At 53.3% G+C, this 25,919-nt stretch overlaps 2 protein-coding genes and 1 long non-coding RNA gene across 9 annotated transcripts in view; 2 read left to right on the forward strand and 1 right to left on the reverse strand.

Moving 5' to 3' along the window:
* The window catches only part of NT5DC2 (5'-nucleotidase domain containing 2), a 30,788-nt gene extending 20,906 nt beyond the window's left edge, over positions 1 to 9,882 (forward strand). For both annotated transcript variants that reach the window (XM_049826113.1, XM_049826114.1), the window contains 8 exons: positions 1,037 to 1,097; positions 1,763 to 1,865; positions 2,379 to 2,480; positions 4,294 to 4,375; positions 8,030 to 8,116; positions 8,581 to 8,721; positions 8,953 to 9,017; positions 9,517 to 9,882. In XM_049826113.1, coding sequence (XP_049682070.1) covers positions 1,037 to 1,097; positions 1,763 to 1,865; positions 2,379 to 2,480; positions 4,294 to 4,375; positions 8,030 to 8,116; positions 8,581 to 8,721; positions 8,953 to 9,017; positions 9,517 to 9,778 — 903 coding nt within the window. In that variant the 3' untranslated portion in view covers positions 9,779 to 9,882. The remainder of the gene's footprint in view (positions 1 to 1,036; positions 1,098 to 1,762; positions 1,866 to 2,378; positions 2,481 to 4,293; positions 4,376 to 8,029; positions 8,117 to 8,580; positions 8,722 to 8,952; positions 9,018 to 9,516) is intronic.
* An 856-nt stretch (positions 9,883 to 10,738) lies between these two features.
* Positions 10,739 to 25,919, reverse strand: part of STAB1 (stabilin 1) — a 66,980-nt gene continuing 51,799 nt past the window's right edge. For 4 of the 5 annotated variants that reach the window (XM_049826105.1, XM_049826106.1, XM_049826108.1 and 1 more), the window contains 25 exons: positions 25,840 to 25,914; positions 25,146 to 25,265; positions 24,074 to 24,121; positions 23,871 to 23,954; positions 22,814 to 22,960; positions 22,500 to 22,637; positions 21,840 to 21,899; positions 21,558 to 21,734; positions 20,927 to 21,013; positions 20,287 to 20,433; positions 20,051 to 20,116; positions 19,244 to 19,469; positions 18,418 to 18,567; positions 17,511 to 17,615; positions 16,960 to 17,067; positions 16,585 to 16,778; positions 15,877 to 16,021; positions 15,248 to 15,381; positions 14,734 to 14,899; positions 14,388 to 14,494; positions 14,039 to 14,158; positions 13,490 to 13,642; positions 12,879 to 13,367; positions 12,597 to 12,725; positions 10,739 to 12,427 (listed from right to left, as the gene is read on the reverse strand). In XM_049826105.1, the coding sequence (XP_049682062.1) occupies positions 12,377 to 12,427; positions 12,597 to 12,725; positions 12,879 to 13,367; positions 13,490 to 13,642; positions 14,039 to 14,158; positions 14,388 to 14,494; positions 14,734 to 14,899; positions 15,248 to 15,381; positions 15,877 to 16,021; positions 16,585 to 16,778; positions 16,960 to 17,067; positions 17,511 to 17,615; positions 18,418 to 18,567; positions 19,244 to 19,469; positions 20,051 to 20,116; positions 20,287 to 20,433; positions 20,927 to 21,013; positions 21,558 to 21,734; positions 21,840 to 21,899; positions 22,500 to 22,637; positions 22,814 to 22,960; positions 23,871 to 23,954; positions 24,074 to 24,121; positions 25,146 to 25,265; positions 25,840 to 25,914 (3,426 nt within the window). In that variant the 3' untranslated portion in view covers positions 10,739 to 12,376. The remainder of the gene's footprint in view (positions 12,428 to 12,596; positions 12,726 to 12,878; positions 13,368 to 13,489; positions 13,643 to 14,038; positions 14,159 to 14,387; positions 14,495 to 14,733; positions 14,900 to 15,247; positions 15,382 to 15,876; positions 16,022 to 16,584; positions 16,779 to 16,959; positions 17,068 to 17,510; positions 17,616 to 18,417; positions 18,568 to 19,243; positions 19,470 to 20,050; positions 20,117 to 20,286; positions 20,434 to 20,926; positions 21,014 to 21,557; positions 21,735 to 21,839; positions 21,900 to 22,499; positions 22,638 to 22,813; positions 22,961 to 23,870; positions 23,955 to 24,073; positions 24,122 to 25,145; positions 25,266 to 25,839; positions 25,915 to 25,919) is intronic. The other variant, XM_049826107.1, reaches the window with a different exon arrangement.
* Positions 17,082 to 25,254, forward strand: LOC126049578 (uncharacterized). 2 transcript variants are annotated; one of them, XR_007509254.1, is made up of 3 exons: positions 17,082 to 17,409; positions 18,525 to 18,669; positions 25,168 to 25,254. It is a non-coding gene; the product is annotated as an uncharacterized LOC126049578 (long non-coding RNA). The 2 variants fall into 2 exon arrangements; XR_007509255.1 differs by lacking the exon at positions 25,168 to 25,254 and adding an exon at positions 19,553 to 20,035.

The following is a 25,919-nucleotide window of genomic DNA, read 5'->3' on the forward strand; positions in this document are numbered from 1 at the left end:
ATTTTTGGGGTGACGAGCAGGTTTCACCAGCACTGCTGTGAGACCAAGTGACTCTGTGGCATCGTGTGCAAGTGTCACTGTAGCAATGTCAGTGGTGAGTATGGGAATCCAGTCTGAAAGAGCAACTCCCAAAGGAGCACACATAGTGTAACAGGGATTTAAGGGTCCTGGGGAAAGGCAGCATTTGTTTACCTGTCTGAATTGTCAGGGATGAAAATGGTACCGTTAAAACAAGCATTTGCATGTGCAAACACTGCAAAATATGTTGCTGCTCTTGAAATGGTTTTGTGTATCTGACATATCTCATTGGATAGAGACTTGGGAAGAACATCAGCTGGGTGTGTCAAAAGATGTGTTGCATCTTGGCCTCTGACCTGGAAAATAGAGGATATTTGGATGCCCTTGATAATACCTGTTTTAACTTGCCTCCCTCCTGAAAAATGAGCAGCTCTGTTTTGGCAAAAAACCCTCACCCTCCTAGTGGAAGCTTCTGCTCTGCCTGTGCCCACTGGCCCTCCTTGGCTTGCGGGGAGTGTTTTGGAGTTACAGATGCTCACCTCTGCTGCTGTTTGACTTGGCCACGCTCCCATTGTTTGGGTCACGTTTGGCAGAGCTTCCACAGGCATAGGGAGGAAGAAAAGCCAGCTAGTGTCTGGACCAGTACAGTTTTGGGGCAGTAAATGGTTTTGGAGTTGCACAGTCTTGATTGCCTTGGTACCAGTGTGTTAGCATGTGCATTAACGTGTGCTGGCTTCCAGGAGCAGGAAGGAAGTTGTGCTCTCATGGATAGGTTTTGAGGTTTCTCCCCTTGTACTGCATCATCTGAGCTAGCCACTGTGGTGATCTTTTTGGCATGTTGGTGAGCCTCGCTCTACAAGATCTTCTGCTTAGCATTAATGTAGCTTTTGTTCATTCAGCAAGAAGAGGGGATGTGTCATTACTCTATTGATCCTCAGTAGTGGCATAAGGTTTGCATGCTGGGAAACTGGAATGCCATATGTAAAACTGAAACTTTTTTCCCTGCCCTTTTCTTTAGGATGCTATTAGAGATGTACATGTGAAAGGAGTGATGTACAAATGGATTGAAAAAGATCTGGGTGAGTTTAAACAGAGCTCTGGTGCCAAATCCATTTTGATGTGTCTTGTCCTATGTGGCGTTCTTTGTAAGATGACTGTGTAGGCCCTACACACCGTCACAGGAGTCAGGGGGACGCAGAACTTAATTAAATACTTGATTGTGGCATGCCTAAAGGCAGCTGTGGGGTAGACTAGCATTAAGAACTGAGTGGTATTTAGGGTCAGATGGAAGATCTCTTTTAATGGAGGAAACAGCTACCTCATTGCTTGTGTTTCTGTTTTCCTTCAGCTTGTAAGCGAGGGATGATGGTCCTTGGCATGATGTGAATGTGCAAAGGCACCATCTGGGAAGGCTTCCTGGTCATTCAGGGGAAAGCAACCTCCTGGTAGCAGCATGGCCTGGAGTGGCTGTGCCTGTCCCATGTGACAGTATGGTATCAACCTTTTTTACCAACCTTTTCAGTTCCTCAGTCTTTCTCTTCCCTCTAGATAGGATTGATGAGGATGAGGAAGGCCATTCTGTCACCATGGTGTTTCGCTACCTGCCTGTCTGGGGTGGATGTAACTCAGGCCTTTTGCATCCCTGGTGGTATAGGAGTTAGGTTTGTTTCTGTTTTTAAAGAAATGTGGTTGTGACTTATGCCAAAATTTTTTGATTGATGATGTCTGTTTTATTCTGATATAGAACAGTATATTCTGCATGGGGATGAAATCTATGCTGTGCTAAACCGACTGGTGAACCACAAGAAGAAACTCTTCCTCATTACAAACAGTCCCTTTAGCTTTGTGTGAGTACTGTTATTGCACATTGATGGGTCACCACAGCGCAGCAAGAGCTGTGCAGTGCAGTCTCTCCTGTGAGCATCTGAAAGTTCTATGCTAGAGGTTTTTGTGGCAATAGTCATGAGAGTGCTGTCTGGGAACCGGTTGTGGTGAATGTTGCACCCCACAGTGGTCTCTACATCGACTCTCACTTTTTGAAGAAGGTGGAAGGCTGTGGCTGGCCCCAGTGTTACAGAGCTGCCACTTTGGATTACCTCTAGCAGCTTTTTCTGCATCACAGACTTCTTTGGACTTCCCATGTTATAGGAGAAAGGGTGGGACAGCTTGAAACAAAGTGCTACATCAGTACTCCAAGCAATGAAATAGCCTTGGGGGGGGGAGGGGGGGTGTCACAAATCTGTAAACTTTCTTCTCTGTTACTGAAATGAGAGTAAATTTAGGACAAACTGTTGTAAAGATGCAGTGTTGGGTGAAAAGGAGTACTGGATCTGTTAACTTTTCTGTTCCTTTGCCCTTAGGGATAAAGGAATGAAACACATGGTTGGCAAGAACTGGAGGGACTTATTCGACATGGTCATTGTGCAAGCTGACAAGCCCAACTTCTTCACGGATCGGCGGAAGTACGTGTCCCCGGGGCAATGCTGCATTGCTGCATGTAGGCCTGAGGTTTTGGGCCCCCTTCCCTGGAATAAACAGCTCCTTTTACCTTCCAAAAAAGTAGTGGTTTTCTAAGCATAATCTAGGTCCAGTAGACATTGAGGCTTCCACTGTCCTCTCAGATACTCTCTGAGGAGATGAAAACTGACCAGTCTGGAAATAAGTGGATAGACTGGGTAGTGCCAAGCAGAAAGCATGTTTCTAAAATTGGCTGTCTTTAAGTCTCATCAGTTTTGTCATGGTCTGGGCTTAACTTAGATTTTTAGGGGTAATAATGTACTTAAATGTTCAGAAAGAAAAGAGGAGTGGAATGGCGTGTATGAGAGCTGGCCATTTCTTGGCTCTAGGTCTTGAGAGTGTGCCAAAATCTTTCCTTTTCCTCTTCCCCACAGCAAATATCTGTGTGGTTTGTTTTTTTGTTTTGTTTTGTTGTTTCTTTGGTTGTTGTTGTTTTTAGTTACTGGGTACATGCTGTTTGGTAATTGGCAGCTCTGGAAGCCTTTGTACGTGGCAGCTGGGTTTTGTGGTCAGTTAGGAGCTGCCAAGGGACTAGCTGATAGACAAGCTGCTGTCCTCGCTTTGCTCTTTGGATTATTTGCTTTGGGAACTTGCGTCTATTTTGTTGCCTCAACTTACGACTGACCAGGAATTAGTGCTCTTGAGGGAGAGGTCTATTCTTTCCTCTTTACATATTTTCTTCCTCCATTTCCCAGGCCACTAGCATAAACAGGAGTAAACCTACGAAATGGTTTATAAGCTGTGCTGACCTGGTAAAGGTTTTCTTCATGGGATGTAGGTGAAGTGTCTTACAAATGCAGCCTGGAGCTATGATGATCTGGCCCTCTAGGAGATAAAACCTTATGGTTGCACGGTGCCTAAGGTCCACTCGTAGTAGGCCAGTAGAGTGAAATGGCACATGCATCCAAGGTGAGGGAAACCTCCTGATGGTGAGCTGTAGTGAATTGTGGAGTGTTTTATCTGAGGGAAAATGCAGGTGTGCACTGGAGATCACTTGTGGCTGAGAAGCCCCTTGCCTGGGTAGGATGTAGAGTTCATGGTGGGAGGCTGGATTCCTTCTGCCCTGTGGCAGCTCAGGATCACACAATACTTCCGGATGAGATTGTGCTCTGCTTGCAGCAGGAGCAGCTTCATACCAAGGCTTTGATCCTGGAGCTCACAGTTTGGAACTTCTACCCCAAGAGCGAGCAATGTTCCCCTCAAGCATGAATGTTAATGGGGGTCAAGTAACTTAAGCATTGTTTTGCTTCTTCTGTCCAAGTGGAAGGTAACCAAGCAAGCCCTTGGGAACAACAGGAGCCAGCTCCTGTCAGCTGCTGAGATCAGCACGGAGACTGATTTCCATCCACTCTGCAGACTGCTTTATCCTATTAAGATATTCCACGGTCTCTGGGCTGGGGCATAGCCAGACTGGAACAGGACACGGCAAAGCCTTCTTGGTCTTAGTGTTTCAGAGGGAGTCTTTATTGTTATTATTTTTTTTCCTCTTCTCTGTATCTGAAAAGCAAGAAGAATTGTTAGGGATATTGGCATGAAATGGTTACAGTCACTTGAAGCATTTTGAAAAGATATTTCCCTCTCGCACTTTCTCTTCCCCTGAGAAAATAGTGTAGAATGCCCAGAAGGTCGCTTCTCATGTAGAGATTTTATTATGTGTTGTTACATAGGTAAACAAGTTTTCCAATTCAGATGTTGTGGTTGCTGGGTAACAATCACCAAAAATCAAAAGAAGTTGACATCTGCCCCCTTTTCTTCCAGACCTTTTCGAAAACTGGATGATAAAGGCTCACTGCAGTGGGACAAAATAAACCAGCTGGAGAAAGGAAAGATCTACAAAGAGGTAAAGTGAATGGGTGCATAAGGGGTATGAAGCAAGAGGCTGAAATGGTGGGGACTTATAAGACAGCTGCAGTTTTGGAAGTCACTGGAAAACAGGAAAATCTGCTTAGTCAGGATAGAGGAAAATGATGGGTTCTTCTGTAGGTCATTTGTGGCTGTTTGATGTTTGAAAAGTGAAAAATGGAAGTCCTTGTAAAGAGCACCTGTGATACTTAGAGGGCATTTGTAAGAACACATGCTCTAGGCTCTGTGTGCTGCGCTGATTGGTGGTAGCAAGAGATGCCCTCTGTCCACATCCGGAGAGCCCTTGCTGGCCTGGTAGGACACTGTTCCCCTGAATGCTTTCAGCATGTCTCTTGGCATGCTGTGGAGCAATAGCCTTGTGATTTGCATGCATCTGAAAAGTCTTTCAGCTTCCGCTGGGATGTAAGCATTAGAATAAAGGGTCTTTTCCTATATCGGAAAGCCCTGCCAAGGCTTGTGTTGTCTGTCAGCGTGTGATAAACCAGCCTCTGAGAATGGTGATAAATGCTTCATGCCAGGTGTAGAAAAGGCTGCTCTCCTGGCAATCACAGCTTTTTACAGTTGCAGGAGGCAGAGCTGAAATAAAGTATAACAGAGCTGCCTGGCAGGAAAACTTTTTGTCTGCAGCTCTGAAACAGTTTTCTACCCAGCTCCATGTAGGTCATGCTGCAGAAAGGCGTCTAACAGGAGTGATGTGTTCCACCCAACTCAGCTGGGCTTGGCATTAGAGGTGGACGGACAACAGGGACAAGGAGGAAAAAGGCAAAGCAGGGCCAGTTAACTTAGGGTGTTGGGTGCTTGCCTTTCTGCCCAGGAGAACCTGTGTTATCTCTTCCAGACTGAGTTTTTCCCTGCTGCTGCCCTGTTTGTGTGAGAAGGGGTAGCAGGGAAACATCCTCTGCGTGTGGCAGAGGTCAGTGAATGCCCCCTGCCCCGGTATACAATGAAACCTTCACCCTAAGAGCTCTGTTCTGACATTGTCCAGTGTGGCCAATAGTGCAGTTTTCCCTTGGCTCTTCTGGTGACCTGGTCCTGAAACTCTTGTTCTGGAGGGCCTCCCAAGAGTGTGGTAGTTCAGGGTAAGAAGGCAGAGCTCTCTGCAATCTGATGTGTAGGCAAAGATCTTCCACACCTCACTCCAAATTGTCTTCCATAAGGTTGGAAAAAGGTGGACTTGTGGAGGAGGGAATAGAGAAACAAGGGTGATCAAATAGGGTACAAAGCCTGGCTCCCATCTCTCTACTCTTCCTGAAAGACAAGCATGTCTGAAGGATGGGCTGTTACTCTGGTGAGCTTGCTGCCCTGGGGTGTTCTCCTTGCAGCTGGTCTGTCCCCTGAGAACAAGTTGCCTCTGGCTTTGGGACGGTTTGTTCTTGGTTATATGAACTGTTCAATCCCACAGGAAGAAACTGTTAGTGAGATCGCAGTCAATTAGCTGGGACCTGACCTGTGGTAGAAAAGTAGGTCACGTCCCTGAGTAGTGCTGTTGGGAAGTCTCTGGCCTGTCTGGTGGGTCTGTCAAAGTGCTCTGCTAGCATCCCATCCTCTGCCAAGAGCTTGGAGCTGGAAACATACAAGTAGAGCTCATACAAAGTCTCTCTCACATGGGCAAACTTTCCCAGTGGGTTAGCAGCTCCCTTAGGAGAAAAGATGCACCTTAGCCATGGGGTTTATTGCTGAATTAAATCCTGCTCTTGACCACCTACATCTTGTGGTGACAGGTTGCTCACCCAAGTGAATGGTGCATTGAGGAAGGGAAAAGATGAGGGAAGAAGGAGGCATGGGTAGGATTTTGGGCTCCTCTCCAGTTCTCCCCCACCACAAAGTTCGTCCAACTGCATCAAGGTTGTTGCCTAACTGTGGTTCTTGGGATGTGACAGAGTGTGTATCTTGGTTGTAGTCCATCCTGTCCCCAGCATTTCTGGTTTCTTGGAGTGCCACAGTATGCTTCTTTCTGCCAAGTGTTAGTGACCATGGGCCTTGCTGTGCTGGTGATGTTGCTAGAGGCCTCTGAGCTGACCTGTTCCTCTCCCCTGAAGCACAGCTGCATGGTGGTTGTGCTGTGGGCATCTCATATGAATGGGACCTCAGGGCTTGGTGTTTTGCACTGGGGACTGGAAAGGTCAAGTGATGGCCCTCTAGTCCCTCCTTTCTAATTGATGTGTCTTCTGTGTGGGGGACGTATGTACTCCCATCCCTCCCCTAGTCTGTGATCTCAGGAGGGGAGGAGAACAGCTAGCTCCTGGAGGTCATTTAACAGGTCTGTGGCTCAGTGGAGGTTCAAGAGAAGATCTCCTGGTTGTCGGGCCCACTGCTGTTTGAGATGACCGGAGCACAGCAAAAGGACCATCCTCCTCCCAAGGCTCGGGTCCATTTCCCTGCTCTGCCGGTGGCCTCATGAGCAACTCTCAAGCGAGCAGCAGCAATGTTGTGTCCAAGAAATGCAGAGGCCTGCCTGACCCTGTGTTTCCATGCTGCTAAGGGAAGTCTGCACTGCTCCAGTGATGCTGCAGCAACAGGAGGCCCAGCACGCTGGTTCTGGGCACCCTTTGCAGTCCATATAGCGTGTTGCCAGCAGCCAAATGCAGGGCTGCAGGCTGTTGTGGGAGCTGGCTTATATTTGGGGGTTTTCTGTCCAGGCCAGTGCTGTTGGGTAAGCATGCTAGTTCTTTCCTGGCACTGGAGACTGGCTGGAGAGATTGCTGCCAAGTGGCTCGCAAGTTTGCATTGACTGCTTGTGCTGACACAGTCTAGTCTGCTGGTGCTGGTGGGGCCTTTTCCTTTCCTAGTGGGTTTTGTTTCCATTGTGACTCATGTGGAAAACTTGCGTGGAGACGGAAGGGGGGTCCCTGAAGTCTCCTCTGTGTGCAAATGGATGTTTGGAAAGCCTTGATGGCTGCTCTGTGCGGTGCCTTAGCTGGTGCTTTGGGGTTTGGTTTGTTTTACTTAGCTGTGAATCTCCCCAAGCTGCCTGGCTTTTTGGCTTGGTTAAGCAATTTCTGTGAACGCGTGGGTGGTTTAAATCTTTTGGGTTGGGATGGTTGTTGGTGATGTGAGAACGGTCTCAAGCGGTCCTGACTCCAACAGCCTTGCATGATAGCACTCACTTCACCTCTGATGCACCTGGTGAGGTGAAATCATTATTACCTGAGCCCAACAACTTCTAAACCCAGAATACCTGGGGTTCTTTCTGTCCATTGCTCAAGCTTTTCTAATAATTTAGGTGTTTTTCACTTTTGGCCTCTAAACTGCCTCCTTTTGTTGCCTTTTTAGTCCATATAGTCCTCTTGGCTTGCTGTGCTCTAGAGCACAGAACTTGCCCTGAATTGCCTATTTGGTTCGGAAGAGTTTCCACCTTTTTCTGTAGCCTAGGAAAAGCTGCGGCATGTACAGGAGGGTTGTCACATGGGAATAAAGTGAAATAAGGTGGGGGAGGACGGAAACCTCTGGGTTTGGATGGTGGGGGAGCAAGCAGGTTGAAATCTCATGAGCGCTCACATCTGCATGCGGTAAGGTGGCACATCCAGTTGCGTTGACAGCGCTGTTGGAGTGGCTGCCCAGTACCATGTGGTGAGGGTGGAGGCATTTGGCCTGTAACCACATTTCTCTCTGTGCTCCTTTTACTTGCCAGGGTAACCTCTTTGATTTTCTGAGGCTGACAGGCTGGCGTGGGTCCAAAGTGCTCTACTTTGGTGACCATCTGTACAGCGACCTTGCGGTAAGTAAAAAGGTCTCTACTCTCCAGTGAGGTGGGAGCAAGTTTGCGTGACTCTTGTGGTTGCAGCTGTGTTGGAGAATAAGGCAGGGCCCTGCTCCAAGTGCTCAGGTCTCCAGTATGCTGTACTGGGTGCTCTGCAGGCTGCAGCTTTCAGGGCACACATAGGACGCATAAGCATCCCCACTCTCCTGTCACGCAGAATCAAACAGTGGAAAAAGGGCTCCCAAAGTACTTTCTGCAGGTAAAGAACATGTGCTGGTCTGTGAACTTGAGAGCAGTTTGTGTGACTCCAATGTTTGCCACAGCTGCTGGCTGGGACATGGGTGTTACCATGGCATGGGCCATGGATGCCTGTCCCCTGAGAATCTATAATGGGAACAGACCGCTCTTCTAGGAAACAGGGTTGTGTTTTGCTTTCCATCTTTATGTTGAATTCTTGGTTGTTTTTTCACCCCGACCTCTAGGACCTCATGCTGCGTCATGGCTGGAGGACTGGAGCCATTGTTCCTGAACTGGAGACAGAGATTCGGATCATAAACACAGAGCAGTACATGCACTCCCTGACCTGGCAGCAGGCTTTGACGGGGCTGCTGGAGAGAATGCAGGTAAACAGCTCCTGTCTGAGAGGGGCAGGTAATATGCTGCCTTCTGAGTCTGCGCTTTGGGCTTAGCATGGGAATCGGGGGATGTACCATCTTGCCTGCGTTCTCAAAAATATCTCATCCTCTTGGTGCAGCAGACTTGTGGGTTTGTGAGTTACGGTGGAAACTGGGGGAGCTGAGGTGCAGCCTTACAGGATTGATGCAGTGTGGTGCTTTCCGCTGTTGTCTTTGCAGATGTATCAAGATGCGGAGTCGAAACAAGTGTTGCTGGAGTGGATGAAGGAACGTCAAGAGATCAGGTAAGCGCTGTGCCCCTTGCTCATGAGGTCTCTCGGGGGCTCCCAGGCCAGCACTGGTCTGTTTTGTAACCTGATGTGGGGACAGTGGTGCTGCAGCTGTTGGGCTGTGGTCCTCCCTGGTGTCCCATGTCTGGGTGGGATGCAGCAGTGCAGCCCTGCAGCTTGGGAGGTTGGACAGGTTTGAAGGCAGGGTGGAAAAGGGGAGCTGGTGTCACCCTGTGCTGGTGGGGGGTTGATGGGCTGCCTGCTACTGCAGGTCCTGGCACTGCGGGTGGGTCCCTGCCCGTAACAGGTACGGTAACAAGGAAGAGTAAAAGCATGGTGAATATTCATCACAGTCTCACTGTACAGAGGCTGGTCTGCATTGCAGCCTGCGTGGGAAGGTACTTGGGGTGATCCCTAAATGTGTTCTGGGAGTGGGGTGGCCCAGAGCCAAGGGATTGGAGGAGGAACCTGGGACCCTGGCCTCTTATCTGGAGCACCATCTCTTTCCTCTCAGGTCGCTGACGAAGAACCTGTTCAACCCCCAGTTTGGAAGCATCTTCCGCACCTTCCACAACCCCACGTACTTCTCTCGACGGCTGGTGCGGTTCTCTGATATTTACATGGCATCCATCAGCTGCCTGCTGAACTATGATGTGAATTTCACCTTCTACCCGCGGCGCACCCCTCTGCAGCATGAGGCTCCGCTCTGGATGGATCAGCTCTGCACAGGCTGCATGAAAACCCCCTTCCTGGAGGAGATGGTGCATATCCGGTGAAGGGCCAGGTACTCCGGGCAACAGCACACTGCGAGTCTGTACGTGGGGCCGGGCTGCTCGGCCAGCAACACCTCTGTCTACCACTAAAGGGCGTTTGACACTTACGTATGTGTGTAGATGGTGTGTTTATTTTTTCCCTTCACTGGCTCCATCCCTTTCCCTGAGGTGTGTTGCAGGCTGGACAGAGGATGGGTGCTTGTTCTGGGCCATAAGTGGGCTGCAGGGAGTCCTCTGTAGGAGTAGGTGAGAAGGAGAGCTAGTGCTGCTGGTGGGAAGCTGCCGCAGCTTGCTCTGTGCCAGAAAAGTGGCTCAGAAATGGACTCCTGAGTCTCAGGTGCTTGGTGAGCACAACACAGGCTCCCACATGAGGTGTTACAAGGTGTCTCAGGGCTGTAGCTTCCCTGGTATCCTTGGGTACTATGGCATGAGTGATTCTGCAGGTAGACAGTGAGGGGACAGGGTTGCCAACGGGGCAGCCAGTGAAGCACATCAGTGAATGCATCACAGATGACAAAGCATCATCAGCAGTGTTACCTACCCAGAATGGTACCAGCAGCCCTGAGCCCCATCCTGCTCCTCGCCAGACTGGTCTGTCCAGCTGGTGACTCTTGTAGGTAACTGTTAGTGAAATGTGCAGGAGGCGCAAGTCCTGCGAGAGCTGGGTAGCAGTAGGTCAGGTCTAAAATCAAGTGTTCAGTGACACGCCTGGTTTTTGAGTGAGCTTAGTGCCATCCGCTGTCAGTATTTTTTGGCTTTGGTACCATGTAACATCACTATTTTGGTAATTGATGTGGTATGGTCTGTTGTGACTTGCGCAGGGACATGCAGGGTTGTCAGCAGAGGTGCCGGCCTTCCACCTGTGTTCGCTGAGATGCGGCTGAAGGTGTATGGAGGGGATGGTGAGGATGCCCTGGGGCCATGTGAGCTTGAAGTGCTGCTGGGTGTTGTGGGTCAGAAAGGGGAGCATGGCCATACAAACCGCTGTGGTGCCTCCTGAGAAGGAGGAGGAGGAAGAGGAAAGAGGTGATAGTAGCGATGCCAGAGCGTAGAGAACCAGGGACAAGGGTGATGGCCTGGAGGCCCAGACAGGGCAGAGCTGCTTTTGGATGTGAGGGGCAGAAAGTAGATTCTTCACACAGCTCAGGGCTGTGCTGTTCTTGGCCAGGCTTCTGACTGCCCTGAGGGACAGGCAGGGTGTTGGGGAGGGGTAAAGGGGCTGTCAGGTGGGATGGGGTTGTTGAGAGTTTGTGCCACCCTTATGCTGGCTGGCCCTGGGAAACAGGAGAAGGTCATGCCATCGGAAAGCTGGGTGTGTGGGAAGCCAATGGCTATGGGATGAAGAAGGGGTAAGAGGCATCTCGGAGTGTGTGATCTGTGAGGGCCCCAAAGCATGCGGGAGATGATAGTAAGTAATGTGGCTGCTCCCATGGGAGACAGACATGCAGGGGCCATCAAGGGATGGTTGAAGGCAGAGCCCTTGGTGCGAGCACTGGAGATGTTGGTTGCCTTGGTCCACCTCCTCCTCCTCTTACTGCTGCACCGTTTGCAGATGGCAACAAGGATGACAGTGCCAGCTTGTTTGCGGGGCAGCGAGTGTTGAGGTGACAGGTAGGAGCGAGAGGGAACAGAGAATGGATGCGCTGCTTATGCTGGGTCTGGCAGTGAGGAGGCAAGGAAATGGGTGGTCAACTGTGTGATGGGTTGGGAGGGATGCACGGTGTGCCTGCGTGGCAGGTAAGGGCTGTTGGTTTTTGGGGAGGCTGGGGGATTAGCACAGGGGGAGGCACGGGTTGCTTGTGGGCTGTGGCAATTGCTATATGGGCTGAGTGTTGTCAATGTGGAGGGCAGCCATGGGAGAGGAAGCAGGTCAGTGTGGGGGACCTTCTGCCAGGAAACTCCTCAGAGAATGGTGCTGAAGTAGAAGGTGTAAATGCCGGCAACCCTCAGTGAGATACACGCACACACAGGCCTCTCTCTCTCTTCTCCTGCATGTTCCTCCCCTGTGGTGCGCCAGGCTGGCCTGTCAGTCTGTCACTTGTGTCTCACTGCCTCATCTTTGTACTCCGTGCCAGAACGCCTTGCTCTTGACTCGGTGGCCTGAACAATTGCTGTTAACGTAGCTGCTCTAATCAAATGGTTGTAGTGTGCGCACGTGGCCTTTGACGTCTTTGTGCTGTGTGTAGCGTGAAGGCTCAATAAAAGTCTGCAGCATGTGTAACTAACTAACTGACTAACCAGCTCACTCACTGCAGGGGTGGTGCTCGTCTCTGCTCCTTTGCCTGCCCTGGGGGTGCAGCTCCGGGTGCAGGACCAAGGAGGAGCCTGGGGCGGGTGTCCGAGAGACCGGGGCCGGGGGGGGGTCCAGCGCAGAGCAGCTTGTGCCCCTTACGGCCGCAGTGCCAGGCGGGGGGACGGGACGGGACGGGGATGGAGCAAAAGGGGCGTTTGGGGCGGTGAGGAACTGATGTGACTCGTCCCTGACCGCGGCGGGGGGAGCGTGGGGGCAACGTGCATCGGGGCAGAGGCGGCGGCGCTTGAGCGCTTTTATTTCTCGGCGCCCTCCGGGGCGCGGCGGGGGCCGAGGGGCCGGCCCCTCGCTCACTGCAGGCAGGCGGGGGGGTCGGTGCCGGCCTCCGCCAGGAGCGCGTCCTGCGGGGGAGAGAGCGGCGTCACACCGGCGGCGTCACACCGGCGGCGTCACACCGGCGGCGTCACACCGGCGGCGTCACACCGGCGGCGTCACACCGGCGGCGTCACACCGGCGGCGTCACACCGGCGGCAGCCCGGGGTGGGGGGCGGGCCCGGGGGCGGGGCTCACCTGCAGCGGCTCGTAGTCGGGGGCGTGGCCGCCGTAGAGAGGGTTGGGGATGGCGACGAGCGGCCGCTGGGGGCGGTGCCTGGCGGCGTGAGGCCCCGCCTCCTCCTCCTCCTCCCCGCAGAGGTCCGCCTGCAAGGGGCGGGGCGCGGGGCGGGGTTGGCTCCGAGCGGGCGGAGCCGTGCCCGTCCCCGCCGGTCCGCACCGCGGCGGGGCGGACCCGCGCTCCCCCGGGCTCCCTCCACCTGCCCCGGCCGCAGAGAGGCCGCTGCCGCCTGCGCTTACCTGAAAATACCCGAACTGCTCCTCCCGCCGCCGCCTCTTCACGCAGTAGTAGGCGACGCCGGCGCCGGCAGCCAGCGCCAGCGCGAAGCACAGCGCTGACAGCGTCCCTGTGGCCACGGAGGCCGCCGCCGGCGCCGCGCCGTTCACCTGCGTCGGAAAAACAGGGGCCCGGTTGCGGCAGAGCGACGGGATCTCCCGCACGGCCCGCCCTGCTGACCGCGGGCAGCCCGGCCAAAACGAGCCGTGCCGGGGGAGCAGGGAGGACGGGGCCGGTCCTTGGGCTGACTCGGTCGCCCCGTCCCTGCTCCCAGGCCTGGCGCCAGCTGGTTCAGCAGCTTGCTTCCCCAATCCGTGCCCTCGGGCGCTCACCTGACCAAGATGAACGATGGGAGGCGGGATCCTCAGCGGCTCTGCGATGGCGTGAATGATGCCGTTGAAAGCTATGATGTCCCACTCCACAATCATCGTGTCATTGATCCCCTTGGCATCCTACAGCACAGGACAGAGATGATGTCACCCAACCGGAAAGCCTCGCTGTTGTTCCCAGTCTCAAAAGAGATGTGGTGAAAACTTGCGTGGTTTTTTTTGACCTCAGCCGAGGTTAAACCTACTGAGTGCTCTGTACTGTTGCCCACTGGGAGGTCTGATATATGGAGGTCATATCCTGACTGGGACGGGATGATGGTCCCTGTTGTGAGGTTGAAGCTGAAGAGGACAACGTTGCTGGAGGACACGTGGAGCTTCAGTTCTTCTCCTGTCAGCGTCTGAAAAAGCAACAGGGAGCAGGGGTGAGAAGCGGCTGAGCTGGCTCTCACCCCTTCCCTCCTGCTGTGTGCAGCCCCTCTCCATGGCCACAAGACAGCTCAATTCATGGGCAACATGGCACAAAACTACTGTGCAGAGAAGGGGGGATCACCATCCTTAGAAACAGTCAGAGCTCAACTGGAGAAGGCTCAGAGCAACCTGACCTAAATGGCTCTTCTGAGTGAGGGGCTGGACTAGAGACCTCCAGCGGTCCCCTCTGACCTAAATTCCTCCTCCTTCCCCAGACTCTATTTCACATCACCATCATGCCAGCTTTGGCGGGCTCCTGCTCTCCTCTAGGGCTCTGATATTCGTTCCACGCGCCCTCGAGCGGCCGCGCATCCCTGCTTGCTTACTTCATTGTCTGCGAAGCCAGAATTCAGAGGGACAAAGAGAGTTTTGGGAGCGGAGTCATCAGACAAATAGATGAAAAAATCCAGTCCTTCTTCTGTGTCGTTGGCAAAATCGAGCAACATCTGGAAAAGATGGGAGATCTTCCCCATCAGCACACTGCCGGCAGCTCAGTGCTGTTACCTTCCCCAGCCCAGGAACCATCCCCCAGCCCTGGAAAGAAAATGCCTCTGCGTTTGTGTTTGCTACCCCGCATGCAGACCAAACCACCACTTCTCCTTGTTACAGCCGATCCCTCCCTCTGCCTCATTGCCGGCTGCTGGTGTACCAGAGAACCAGGAGAGCATTGCTTACAGAATAGAAGGTGGAGAAGCGAGCGTCGTCTGCGAGTACATCAGGGAGTTTGCCGCTGCACCAATACCCATCTCCCACGAACCCATCACGGCAGGTGCAAGTCAGATCTGCGAAGGAACGCCAAGATGTTACTTGAGTTGACTCGTCTATGCTGGCAACACTGACCGCCTCTCCCTTGACTTCTGGATACCACTCATCACGTTCCCTCCTGGCACAGGCATAGGGAGAAGGGGATGTGCCCGCCTGCCTGTGCCTCATGCTCCGAGGGCAGTTCTCTGCCTGCTGCCCCAACACGCCTCTTGTGCCCAACAGGACCGACCCCAGGAACTGTGCTCGCACCACTTACCCTTCTCCCGGTAGCAGAACGCATCCCAGGTCTCACTCAGGTTGCTTCGGGAGCCATAGTCCACGATGCCCACTCGGTTAGCCCCACAGCTGGGGTTGGGGTAGGCCGTGGGGTATCCGGCTGTGCCATTGTCCAGCCAACCCACCAAGCACAGATGGAATCCCATCTAGCAGAGGAAAATGAATGATTAGATTAAAAATAGTATCCTTGGCCCAGGTTTTCCACCCTGATGCACACTCCCATCGTGCAGCCTTACCCGACATCCCCCCAACACCTAAAGAGTTGGGCACTGCCAGAGCTCTCGCCCCAATGTGACTGGCAAGACCCACTGGCCCTCCTGGTTTCATGGATGTAGATGGAGCAAACAGGGCCTGGCTGAGGGGATGGGAGGTCACCCACCCATGTCTCATGGGCTCGCTACCACTAGACCAGCCCCAAGGAGAAGCACTGCGTGTCCCCACCCCACGAGGAGATGGAGCCAGCCCCTGCCCGACCTCTGCATCCCTGCCCTGACCTGCTGTGCTGCCGAGAGCTGCTGTAAAGTGGCCAGGGAAGCACCTTCTGCGGCACAGGCCTTCTGAGCTTGCTCGTAAGTGAAGTCGTACTTTTTTTGGGGTGACTGCAGATGAAATACGCCCATAGTCTTATCTGCAAGATACCAAGGCCAGGGAGCATCAGTGCAGTATGGAGAGCGGTGTGGAGAGCGAGCAGCCTCCCTGGGGCAGTCGCGTGGGTCCCCCGTGTGAGCACAGACAGCACCGCCAACGGAGGGTGCTCTGTGCTGCATGGGAGGGTGGGATGTGGACAATGCTCAAGTGAGGAGGAGGTGGGATGCAGCATGGCTTCCTCTGAGCTTCTCATCCTCCACGAGGTAGTCAGTGCTTACTGGCAGCGTAAACCCACAAGAGGCCATCTTATGCATCACACAGGAGCAGACAAGGACGGCTCGTCCTCCCCGTATGACATGTAGGGGAAAAGGGGAATGTGAAAACCAGACAAAGCTACAGACGTGAGTCCCCGGCCCCTTGGCTATCCCACCGTCCAGCTCTCCCGAGGGGTGCCCCAACCAGAAGGTGAAGGATGAGGGAGTGTGACTTCTCCATGGACCATCATCCCCGGCACTGCAGGGCGGCGCACACTCACCATGAAAGTGCAGGTCGGTGCAAATGGCCTCCCGATGGCACTGCCCGTTGTCTTCCAGGCACCGGTCCGTGGGGGGAACAGCCTCTTCCAGGCACTGGATCCCGTCGCCAACATAGCCCTGCTTGCACTCGCAGCGCCGCTCATTCTGCAGCACAAAGGAAGGATGGCATTTGTGTGAGTGCAAACACACAGAAGCCAACTGGGCACATGCTGTTCGAAAGACAGCTGAGTTTTGAGGTACGTGGCTTGTGACTCTTGGACTACGTCATGCTCCCAGTCCCACCTTCTGGTCTGCAGTGAGCAGCTCTGGTTCCTCTGCAAAAATGGCTGGCATTGTCCTCAAAGGACCATCCCAGAGCCCCCCAAAACAGTCCAGAAATGCCGCAACTGACACAGCTTATGCCCCTTAGACAGAGGGATGGGGAAAAAATGGCCTTAGTACAAACATCAGCAGGACCATCGCCAGAGCCAGGCAGCAGACTGAGGGCATGGCAGCAGACCAAGGGCATGGCCCCTGCCTGGCACTAAGGACCTGCAGGGTGAGCGCAATAGCTGAGAGGACTGGAGAGGAGGGCCGGGCCTGGGGACTGCAGTAACAGGGGACACTGTCACGTCACTGTCCTCCAGCAGCCTGAAGCATCCCACAGCGTCCACCTGCACTGTTCTCCCAGGCATGCAGATCTCCCCAGACCTAGGGGATGCACTCACCGGCCCAGTGCTGATGCAGTTGGCGTGCTGGCTGCAGTCCCCGTTCCTACCATCCGCACACCTGTCTATGGGGTCGCAGGCGTAGCCGTCACCTCCGTACCCAGAAACACAGGCACAGGAGACGTTCACGCCAACCTGTGTGCACTGTGCATGCCTGGCGCACCCCCCGTTGTCTTGACTGCACATGTCGATCACTGCAGGGATAAAAGAGTTAGGTTAACTAAAACACCTCGCTAGGTGTCCTGGTGGTCTGTCTGTGTGTCCTGCCAGTTGTCACACCGATGTGGCCATCAGGAGACGGCCACCTGTTGCCTTGCTATGTTGTCTGCTTTCCCCTTCGCCTGCCACCCAAGCCCCTCGTGGCTCCCCCACTACCTGAGCACGTTCTCCCATCTCCTTCGTAGTGCAGGTTGCATTCACAGAGGTTGTTGGAGCGGCAGATGGCCTGTGGGTGGCACGGTGGAGAGCAGGTGGGTGTCATGACTGAAACCAGAACACACACAGGTCAGGAATGATCTAAGGGCTGCAACACAGGCATGGCTGCCACGGCCAGCCTCTGCCCCACGCTCGCCCCTCTCTCCCACTGTGCTTTTCTGCAGATGCCTTGCCCAGATACAGAGGACCATTACTCCATCAGATACACCTCAGGCCTTCATCTCACCCTCAAGCTCTTCATGGAGCATCTCTGAGCTCAGGGACTTGTTCATGATCAAGTGGTGTTTTCCTCCTCCTCCTCCTCCTCCTCACCACCCCAACCCTTGTGAAATTCAACAGCAAGGGCCAGATCTCAGGATGAGCCCTGCAGCCGAGAGCTCCTTTTTGGAGGTATTTCTGACTGGCTGCTTGAACAATGCAGCTACTGGGAAAGAGGCCATATGGCACCAGGTCCCAGGGAATAGTGGGTGGTGGGGCTTGGCATCCCTCACCTAGTCTGATTTCACAGCGGTCTCCAGCCCAGCCCTCGGCACAGAAGCAGAAGCCGTCGCCATGCAGTCCACCGTTGCACACGCCATTCTCAGTACAGTTACACTCTGTGAAGAATGGATAAAACCACCGTCAGGGCACCCGCCTTGGTGGCAGTGAAAGGCCACAGGACAGCCATGTGGCAGAAACGTGGCTCCTGTGGGCAGTGCATGAAGGCAAGCACGGCAGTACGCACCCAGCCCTGCCTGTCACTGCCAGCCCTGGCCCGCCGGCTCTGCGACACACACCCTTCACAGGGGAGGGGAAGCCTCTCTGCACCCACAAACCCTCATCATTCCCCTCCTCTGGGCATTTCTAGAGATTCTCTGAGTCCCTGCAAACATACAGCCATCAAAAACATTCCTGGAGACCCTGTAAGGCCCAGCTTGGGATGGGAGGATGGGGGACTCCCTTCTCCTTCCCTTTGCCTCACAGGGCCACAGGTCCCTGCTGGTCATGTCCCAAGAGATGCTCCTTCTGTACAGGGTTTCATCACAACTTATTTACGGATTCGTACCCCAGCTCAAAAATACATCTTGATACTTTCTGCTAGACTGGGGCTCTCGGCTGTGCTTGACAAACGAGAAGGGGTCTTTGACCCCGCAGCCTCGGCACAGCTCCTGGCACGTGCCACCCAGCCTTCTCAAACTACAGGTGGATTAACGGCTGCCTGGCCAAGAGCCCAGGGAGGGATGTCCCCAGCCCCAGAAGTCTAACCCGAGTATTGTGGGGACTGGTGCGAACGTGGCAGCGCTGACTCCCGTGCCGTAGGCTGCCCAGCACCTACCTCCCCTCCAAGTAGCACCATGTGCCACAGCCACCTCTGCACAAACCCTCTGCATTGCTGCCACCCCACAGCTTCCCCCTTACCTCGGCAGTCTGGCCCGTATCTGCCCGGCGCACACAGCTCACAGCTGGTCCCAATGTAAGCCTGGCTGCAGTTGCATCTCCCCGAGCCACTGATTTTGTCGTCGCAGGTACCACGGTTACCGCACGGTGCCTCCAGCCCTCCCGGGCATGCTGCAAATGGGGCACCTTAGTGAGGCTACAGTGACAAAGTGACCCTGCGCTGGAGGGAAGCCACCTGTTGCCCCCGGGCAAAGCCTGCACACCACGAGCCACGTGAGTTGCCACTTATGGGGTGCTCGGACCACAGAGGCTGCTTGGTAGTCTGAGGAGTGAGTGCTGGGAACATCCCATGACAATAAACCTTAGGAATAGGGGCAAGAGGGACAAATTTGGCATAGCTTCCAGCCTGGGAAGACCCCCTGCTGCAATATGCTGAGGCTGTGCTGGCCTGCCCCACACTAAGCTGGCAGGAGATTCATCCAAGAACACAAAAGCTGCCCATGCACAAAGCGCAGAGGGCAGATGCCAGGGAATGGTTGAGCATCGGCAACATCCAGGGGTGAGTGACATGTCTGACAGCCACCCCCAGCAGCCCTGTGCCCAGGGCTCTCCATGGGGACAAAGGGTTCTCCAAGGAAAGAGAATTCCCTGTTATGATACCATACACGCACACTCCCAGGGGATCATTCCCTGCAGCCTCTACAGGCTGTAGCTCCCTGCCTGAGGTTTTGCCCCGCCTTGTCCAGGGAAGCACGTTCATGGACACCAGACGTCTGCGCTGAACCACTAATGCCGTCTTCCCACAAGAGAAAGGGCCGGGGTGGGAAAGGGTTGCACGGCTCCTTACCCTGACAGTCACGGCCATAGTGGTTCGCACAGCACTGAGGGACCCACTGGGTGGAAACGCAGCTCCTCTTGCAGCCTCGTTTCAGAGGCCCCCTGGAAGAGAAGTGTCTTCTGAAGGGGTCCCACGGGGAGGGTGGCCAGGATGGCCGCAACAGAGAGTTGCGGTGAAACAGAAAAGTGTTTCTCAACAGGTGGTTTCCGTAATAGTAGCAGCGCCTGGTTTCCCCCTGTGAGGAAACAGGCAAAACACAGAGTTTGCCACATTGGTCACTGATGTCTCACCTTGACTTTTCTTCTGCCACTCATTCAGTTTTATGAGAAGTAACAGAGGCTTCCTAACTTGTGATGGAGCTGGTGACAGAGGAGCTACAGATGTACCTCAGGGACATGCCAGAAGCCCGGCAGAGAGAGACAACGGGCGATGCAGTGAGAGTGGGGTACAACCACTGCCCCCCAAGGCTGCTCACCACCTGACCCCTGGTCCGTCTTCAGCAGCCAGGCCAAGCTCTTTTGCTATAAATCACCCAGGGAAGCCCCCAGTGCTGCTGCAGGGACCACTGCAGCCGCTGTCACCCATATACGGATTGACTAAGCAAAGACCAGTGGAGACCCTGACCCCATGTTGCCCAGCCCAGCTCCTGCCCTACAGGACCACGAGACTTGGGGCCAGGCATGGACAATGCAACCGTGTCAAGGGACTCATCACGTGGACGTGTGCCTTCATTTTGCTGCTAAAACATGAGGGGCACGTGGGTATTGTCATCAGCCCCATAACAGGCCTCCTTGGTGACAAAGCTGTGAGCTTTACCCGTTGAACGGAGCCAGCAGGGCAGGGTGGCTCAAAGCCACAGAGTCCGCAGCTCTCTGTAGATCCCTGTGGAGGGGAGAAAGAAACCTCACAACAACTCAATATGTGCTTCTGCCTCTCTCGGCTGCTCAGAGCTTTGCCGAGGACAAGCAGCAAGCCCTCCTGACATCCCTCTTCCCAGGTGTGGGGCTCAACAGGTGGCACAGATCCTCACTGGCATCATCGCAAGTGCTCACCTGCAGCTCAACAAAGCTGAACTCATCACACCGAGATCCCAGATCCGGTGGCTCCAACAGCCTATCGATGCCATAAGCAATGCCCCCATTGAATTCCATGTGCCTCTGGATGATGGTGGCATCGCTGTTCCCCACCAGCAGCTCCCCCTACCAAAGAAAGAAAGCAACTTGTGATCCTAGCACACCCTACATCCTGGCTGCAGCACCCAAAAATTGCCCTTTTTGGCTGCCACGACCTCTCAACCACCCCAAAAACTCTCAAAAATCTCCATGCTCATGACCTTGACCACCTTCCCTGATTGCCACTTTTCATGGCCATCTCTCCTAAGAAATAGGCTCTATCCATGCAACATGTGCCCTGTAAAGGTCATGGCAGCATGTGGTTGCCTTTGCAACCTGGTCATCGTGAATTGCATGTGCAGGTACCACGCCTCCACACTTCCCTCCCCGCTGTCCACAGAGTCTGGAGCCTCTCTACAGGCTCAGCTGTAGCCAGGGGAATGGGGTGTCTCAGCCTGCAAGCACCCCAACTCTGTGTTCACTTTCTGCTGGTGACCAACACGGAGCATCAGTTGCCCCGTGGCTATGCCCAGGGACACTTGCTCAGTGGAAAGTCGAGCCCAGCATTGCCATCACTCACCACGTGGCTTTTGCTGCAGCTGAACGAGACAATGGAGCCGTGCATGGTCCGTATGGATTCAACTTGGGGCACATTACCAGCAACAATCTAAGAGGGGAAAAATAAATATGTGAAGGGAGAGACGGGCAAAACCGGCAGTTCATACTTCTAACGGGATGCTGCCTGGTGAGGACAGGGGTCAGCAGCCACACTGTGAGGGAGTGTGATGTGGCAGCACGTGAAGCCGATGTGGGGGGAATGGGGTTAACTATGCTGGGTTAGTCCCAGATTCCTGAACCACTAGTGAGACACTAGCATGTGTGAGCAGGCCCTGGTTTTGCTCAGCTGGGCTCTTTCCCTATAGACAAAAGCCTGTTTGTGAGCCTTGTGATGACACTCTGGCGGTGATGTGGCCTCTCCAAGAAGCTGATAACAGAAGGTTTCAGCTCAGCCATGCTGCACCAGAGGTTCATGATGAAGCGGTAGTTGCCTCAAATGCTCAAACAGCTTTGGGTCTTCTCAAGACAACTAATATGCTGTATGTTCTACAGCAGCAAAATATTTCGTAAGGTCACTCTGTTGTAACCATAGGCACACGGTGGCACCACATGTTGGCCTCAGGAGGTATAACTCTGTTTGTTGTCACTTTTACCTTCATGTCCCTGATCATGTGTGCTTTGAGGTAGGAGGCCAGCACGTCCCGATGCTCTCTGCGGTACAGCCACCTCTGCCTTTTCTCTGAGAGGGCGTTAAACGCAGCATCTGTGGGCCACAGCATGGTGAAGGGTCTATGCCGGGGGTCACTAACCAGTGGCAGCAGCTCCGCGTCCTGTCCGAGATAAGATGGGATACAAAGAAAAAGCCACAGTCCTAAAGTAAACGTGCACATGTACACACCACCTCCCCACAGAGCAGCAGGGGTCAGGTTGCTCACCTGCAGCAGCTTGCTATAAATGGTGTACCCAAAGGCCTCTGCCACTTGCGTGATATTTTGCTGCAGAGGGAAGAAAGCAAACAACTGTCACTAAGAGGTCCCCCTCCAGGACCTGGAGCAGCAATGCAGGGGAGAAACCAGACGGTTAACAACTACAGTAGCTAAACACAAGTTTCTCTCTGTCATCATCACACTGATGGAATTGGCCTGGCGAGCGCTGGCATTCAGCAGCCGCCACTCTTCTGATTCATCCTGGGTAGGCACCGCTATGGCAAGAGCTGGGATGAATTTCAGCGCTCTGATGTGCTGTACAGAAAATGTTATCTTCTGTAAAACACAGGATCTATAAGCTCCTAGCGCTTGTTTGAGGAGTAGCAGAGAGACATTGGCAATCTCATGCTGCAATCTGCTCTGCACTGGGAAAGGAGTGTGATGGTTGGCATGGGACGTGATTCCCCTACCTACATCCAGTACTCTTGTTCCCTAGTGATGGATAAGGCTCCCTCTGTCCCAAATACGGCTATGCCACAAATGCGGTCACCTTCACAAGCCAAATCTGTGCCCTCAAACAAGCCCTACACAGCTAGGAACAGGGAGGAAGAGCACCCCGCGTGGCCTTGGGCTGAGGGCTTATCAGGGCAGTCACTGCTTCAGCCTTACCCGTGAGATCTTTAAGGAAACGTTACGGCCCACCAGGTCACTTGGAATGAGGATCTTGTTGATAAAATGAATGACGCCGTTCACGCCGATGATGTCACTCACGACCACTTTGGCTTCCTCATTGAGATAGATGCTATTCTGAGAGAGAAGGCACGCGATGAGGTATTCACATCCACGGCACTGCCCTATGAGCCATCTGTGGGCCTAGGCAAGTCACTTGCCACAGCCACAGTGGCCTTCAAATGACAGCAAAAGTGACATCCTGACAAGTGGGACAGGGAAGGGACAGAGAACTCTCTGTGGCAGAGAACTACCTCTTTCGCTGTGATCTTTATTTTGTGACCAGATAAAGACGTAAGGGACTCCTGGGCTTCCAGGTCACTGGATAGCAGTTTCTGGCAACCCACCATATGGTAGCGAAGCAGGTCCCGGAGGAGACCTCTGCTCCTCCACTCCTCAAACTACAGACGGAAAACAAGAATGAGGTCACTTTGGGGTACTTCTCCTTGCAGGCGAGGCCTCCAGACCCAATGAGGGAGACCTGGATTGCCCAAGCCCCCTCTGACCCATCCCTGCAGGAAAGCCAGTCCCTCCAAAATGCGGTGAATGCGCAAAACCATTTGAGAGCTTTGGGAAATTTCAACCAGCTTGGCAAAACCAGCGTTCAGGTCCCTTGATGGAGGACAAATGACCACATAGGCCTTGAGGAAGTGACACCTGGGATATGCAGACACTGGGAATTGTTCCTTTATTGGGTGCATGGGGGGCCCAAGAGAAAACCATTGGGGCTGGCCATGTGAAGCTGCACAACAGGACTTGTCAGTGATGGTATTAAGATAGTCCATTACACTGACACCAAAAAGCTGTTGGTTAAGAACCTGGTTCACAGAGTCATGAATAAGGATCTCTCCTCCCTCAGGTCTCCACTTGCCCCAAACATCCCACTGTTGGGACTAGAAGGAAGGGGCTAATGGAAGTGGAATGGCAGGGCCTGAGGCATAGAGAAGGAATAAGAAGCCTTTGTCACAGATGCCTTGAAGCCTTGCTGTTACCAGCCCTTAACAGCCATGGGCAACAAAAGTCACCACGCATCACTGATTTGGCACAGTGCCTCTGAGGACCGTGAGACAGAGTCTCCAGTAAGGGTCTCCTTACAACAGGAGCCATGTCCACCCCTGCCCAGGCTGTCTCTGCAGTGAGTCCGCCTCCAAACCTCTGCTCTTACACTGATGGAGAATGGGGGATGCCTTTAACCCTTTGCAGTGCACCCTCTTTGCTTCAATTTACTGGACAGAACAGCCCCAGAGGGGAGGTTGCCACAACTGGGGCTTGCCAAACACCTGACAGTGCTTGGGATGGGAGGACACTTACCGTTGTGGTGTTGCCTATGAAATCTGCCCGTGGGACAAAGACAGTGAAAGGCCCTGCCCCATTGAGCTCCTTGATGTTTTCTGCCTGTGGTAGAAGAGCATTTGTGGGAAGGGAAACAGAAAACATAGTTCCAGTTAGCAAGACCCTTTGCAGAAAACCCCAAGTGGAATTTACTACACAGAGACAAGCTGTTTGTTACCAACCAGTATCATCTTAAAGAACACGGATGCATCTTCAATCCTTCCGAGCTCCTTGAACAAAGAGAAACAGCTAGTGTTAGCAAAGTCCCTTCTACTTGTTCCTTACCAGTCAGCACGGTGACTTGTGCTTCCACTCCAGGTCATTCTCCCACCCCAATGAGATACTGGTTCTCCTGACACACCGTAGTGATCTTTCCCTTCCTCCCTTCCCAGCACTGTGGGCATGGAAGATGGGGAGGTTACAAAGCAGGCAGTGACTTCTGCCTGGACCATTTACATCAAGGATGCTGCAGGATGAAGCAGACAGAGAGACGAAAGCTGGCTGCTTCTGCAGCAGCTGTCTCATAGGTTTAACTGCCCCTGTACTCATGGGACACCTGAAGTGCTTCGCAATCTCTCCACTTTAACCTTCCTGTGCTGCCACTACCAGTTCTGGGATGCTGTCCAGAGTCGCAGACATAGCCTTGGCAGGGCAAACGCCCTCCCCTTACCACACTAACTTCCAGTAAGAGCAGAAGCACAGAACTGAGTCCATCTCTTTTCTCCTGGCTCTGCTGTGGGGATGACAGCTTTTATTTGCCACTACCAGAAAAGGTCACTAGTTTGCCCGAGGACAGCTGCTGTATTGGCAACAGAGCCAGAGATAGATTGCTGCCCTCCAGACTGGATCCCAAGTCCTGGCATGGCCACAGGGTACAGCTGCCCTGATCCCACAGACTAGAAGTGGGTTCCCTTGGGGAAAAAAAAAATAAATTACTCCCATTTGCTTATAACATTAAGAAAACAGCACGCTGGAGGTATGGCCAACGTTGCTGACGGAGCAGCAGTGTTCACATCATGACTCCCTTTGGAGCAGTCACTTTACTGTGATTGTCTCCCACAGCTGGCACACCAAATACACCTACAATTTATGGATAGTTTGCCTTAAAGCACCTGTCTCCACTCCTACACCACACAAGTGTCAATATGACACTACTGATCTGCTTATCTGCAGCTTACGCTTGGAGGGGAGGGAGCTGTTTGCTGCAGGGCAGGGGCCCGAACACAAAAGAAAGATGCTGTGCATGCTTCTCACCTGATACACTTTGCCATGGCAGGTGAAGCCATCTCCGATACTGGGCCAAGAGCAGGAGCAGTTTCGAGTGCCAGGGCCCGTGTACTTGCAGAGCCCAAATGGACTACAGCCTCCGTTGTTCTAGCAAGAAAAGCAAAAGGCTTGCATGGAGGGGCATCACCAACAGCTTGAATGGCCACTTGCATGCAGGAGCTGTTAACTACATCCAGCCCATCTGCCTAGTGACTTAGAATAAACATCACCCAAATCCTCAAGGGCTTTTCAGCACCAAATCCTCCCATGAAACAAGACTTTTACACCTTACTTTGGAACCCAGAGTGATGACAAAAGCCATGATGCAGAGAGACATTTTGACACGGCAGCGATGCCGTGACCACAGATTACTCTAAAGCTTTTGAGCGTGTCCCACACAAAATGGATGTAGAGAAAGAAACCCAGATGCCTCCAACCCTGTGTCACTGTTTCTACACTGCTTCTCCCACAAGAGGGAGTGCCAGCTGGCCCACATACTCGCAGGTCACTGTGAGAGGCAATGGAAACCAAACGCACCAGAAAATCCCTTCGGTATGTGAAAAGGCAACATAGCCAGCTCTAAACAAGCAGGCTAACCCTGTTCTTGCTGTTAACTGTTGGGAGAAAGGAACGCTTCAAGGCTGTGGCCTTCACCTCTAGTAACAGCAAAATGCAGACGTACCTGTTCACACAAGTTGATGGGGTTGCACTGGCTCACGCCATTCCCACTGTAACCGGGGAGACAGTTGCAGGCAACCTGGA

This window comes from Accipiter gentilis, chromosome 23 (assembly GCF_929443795.1).
Source record: "Accipiter gentilis chromosome 23, bAccGen1.1, whole genome shotgun sequence".
Taxonomy (NCBI): domain Eukaryota; kingdom Metazoa; phylum Chordata; class Aves; order Accipitriformes; family Accipitridae; genus Astur; species Astur gentilis.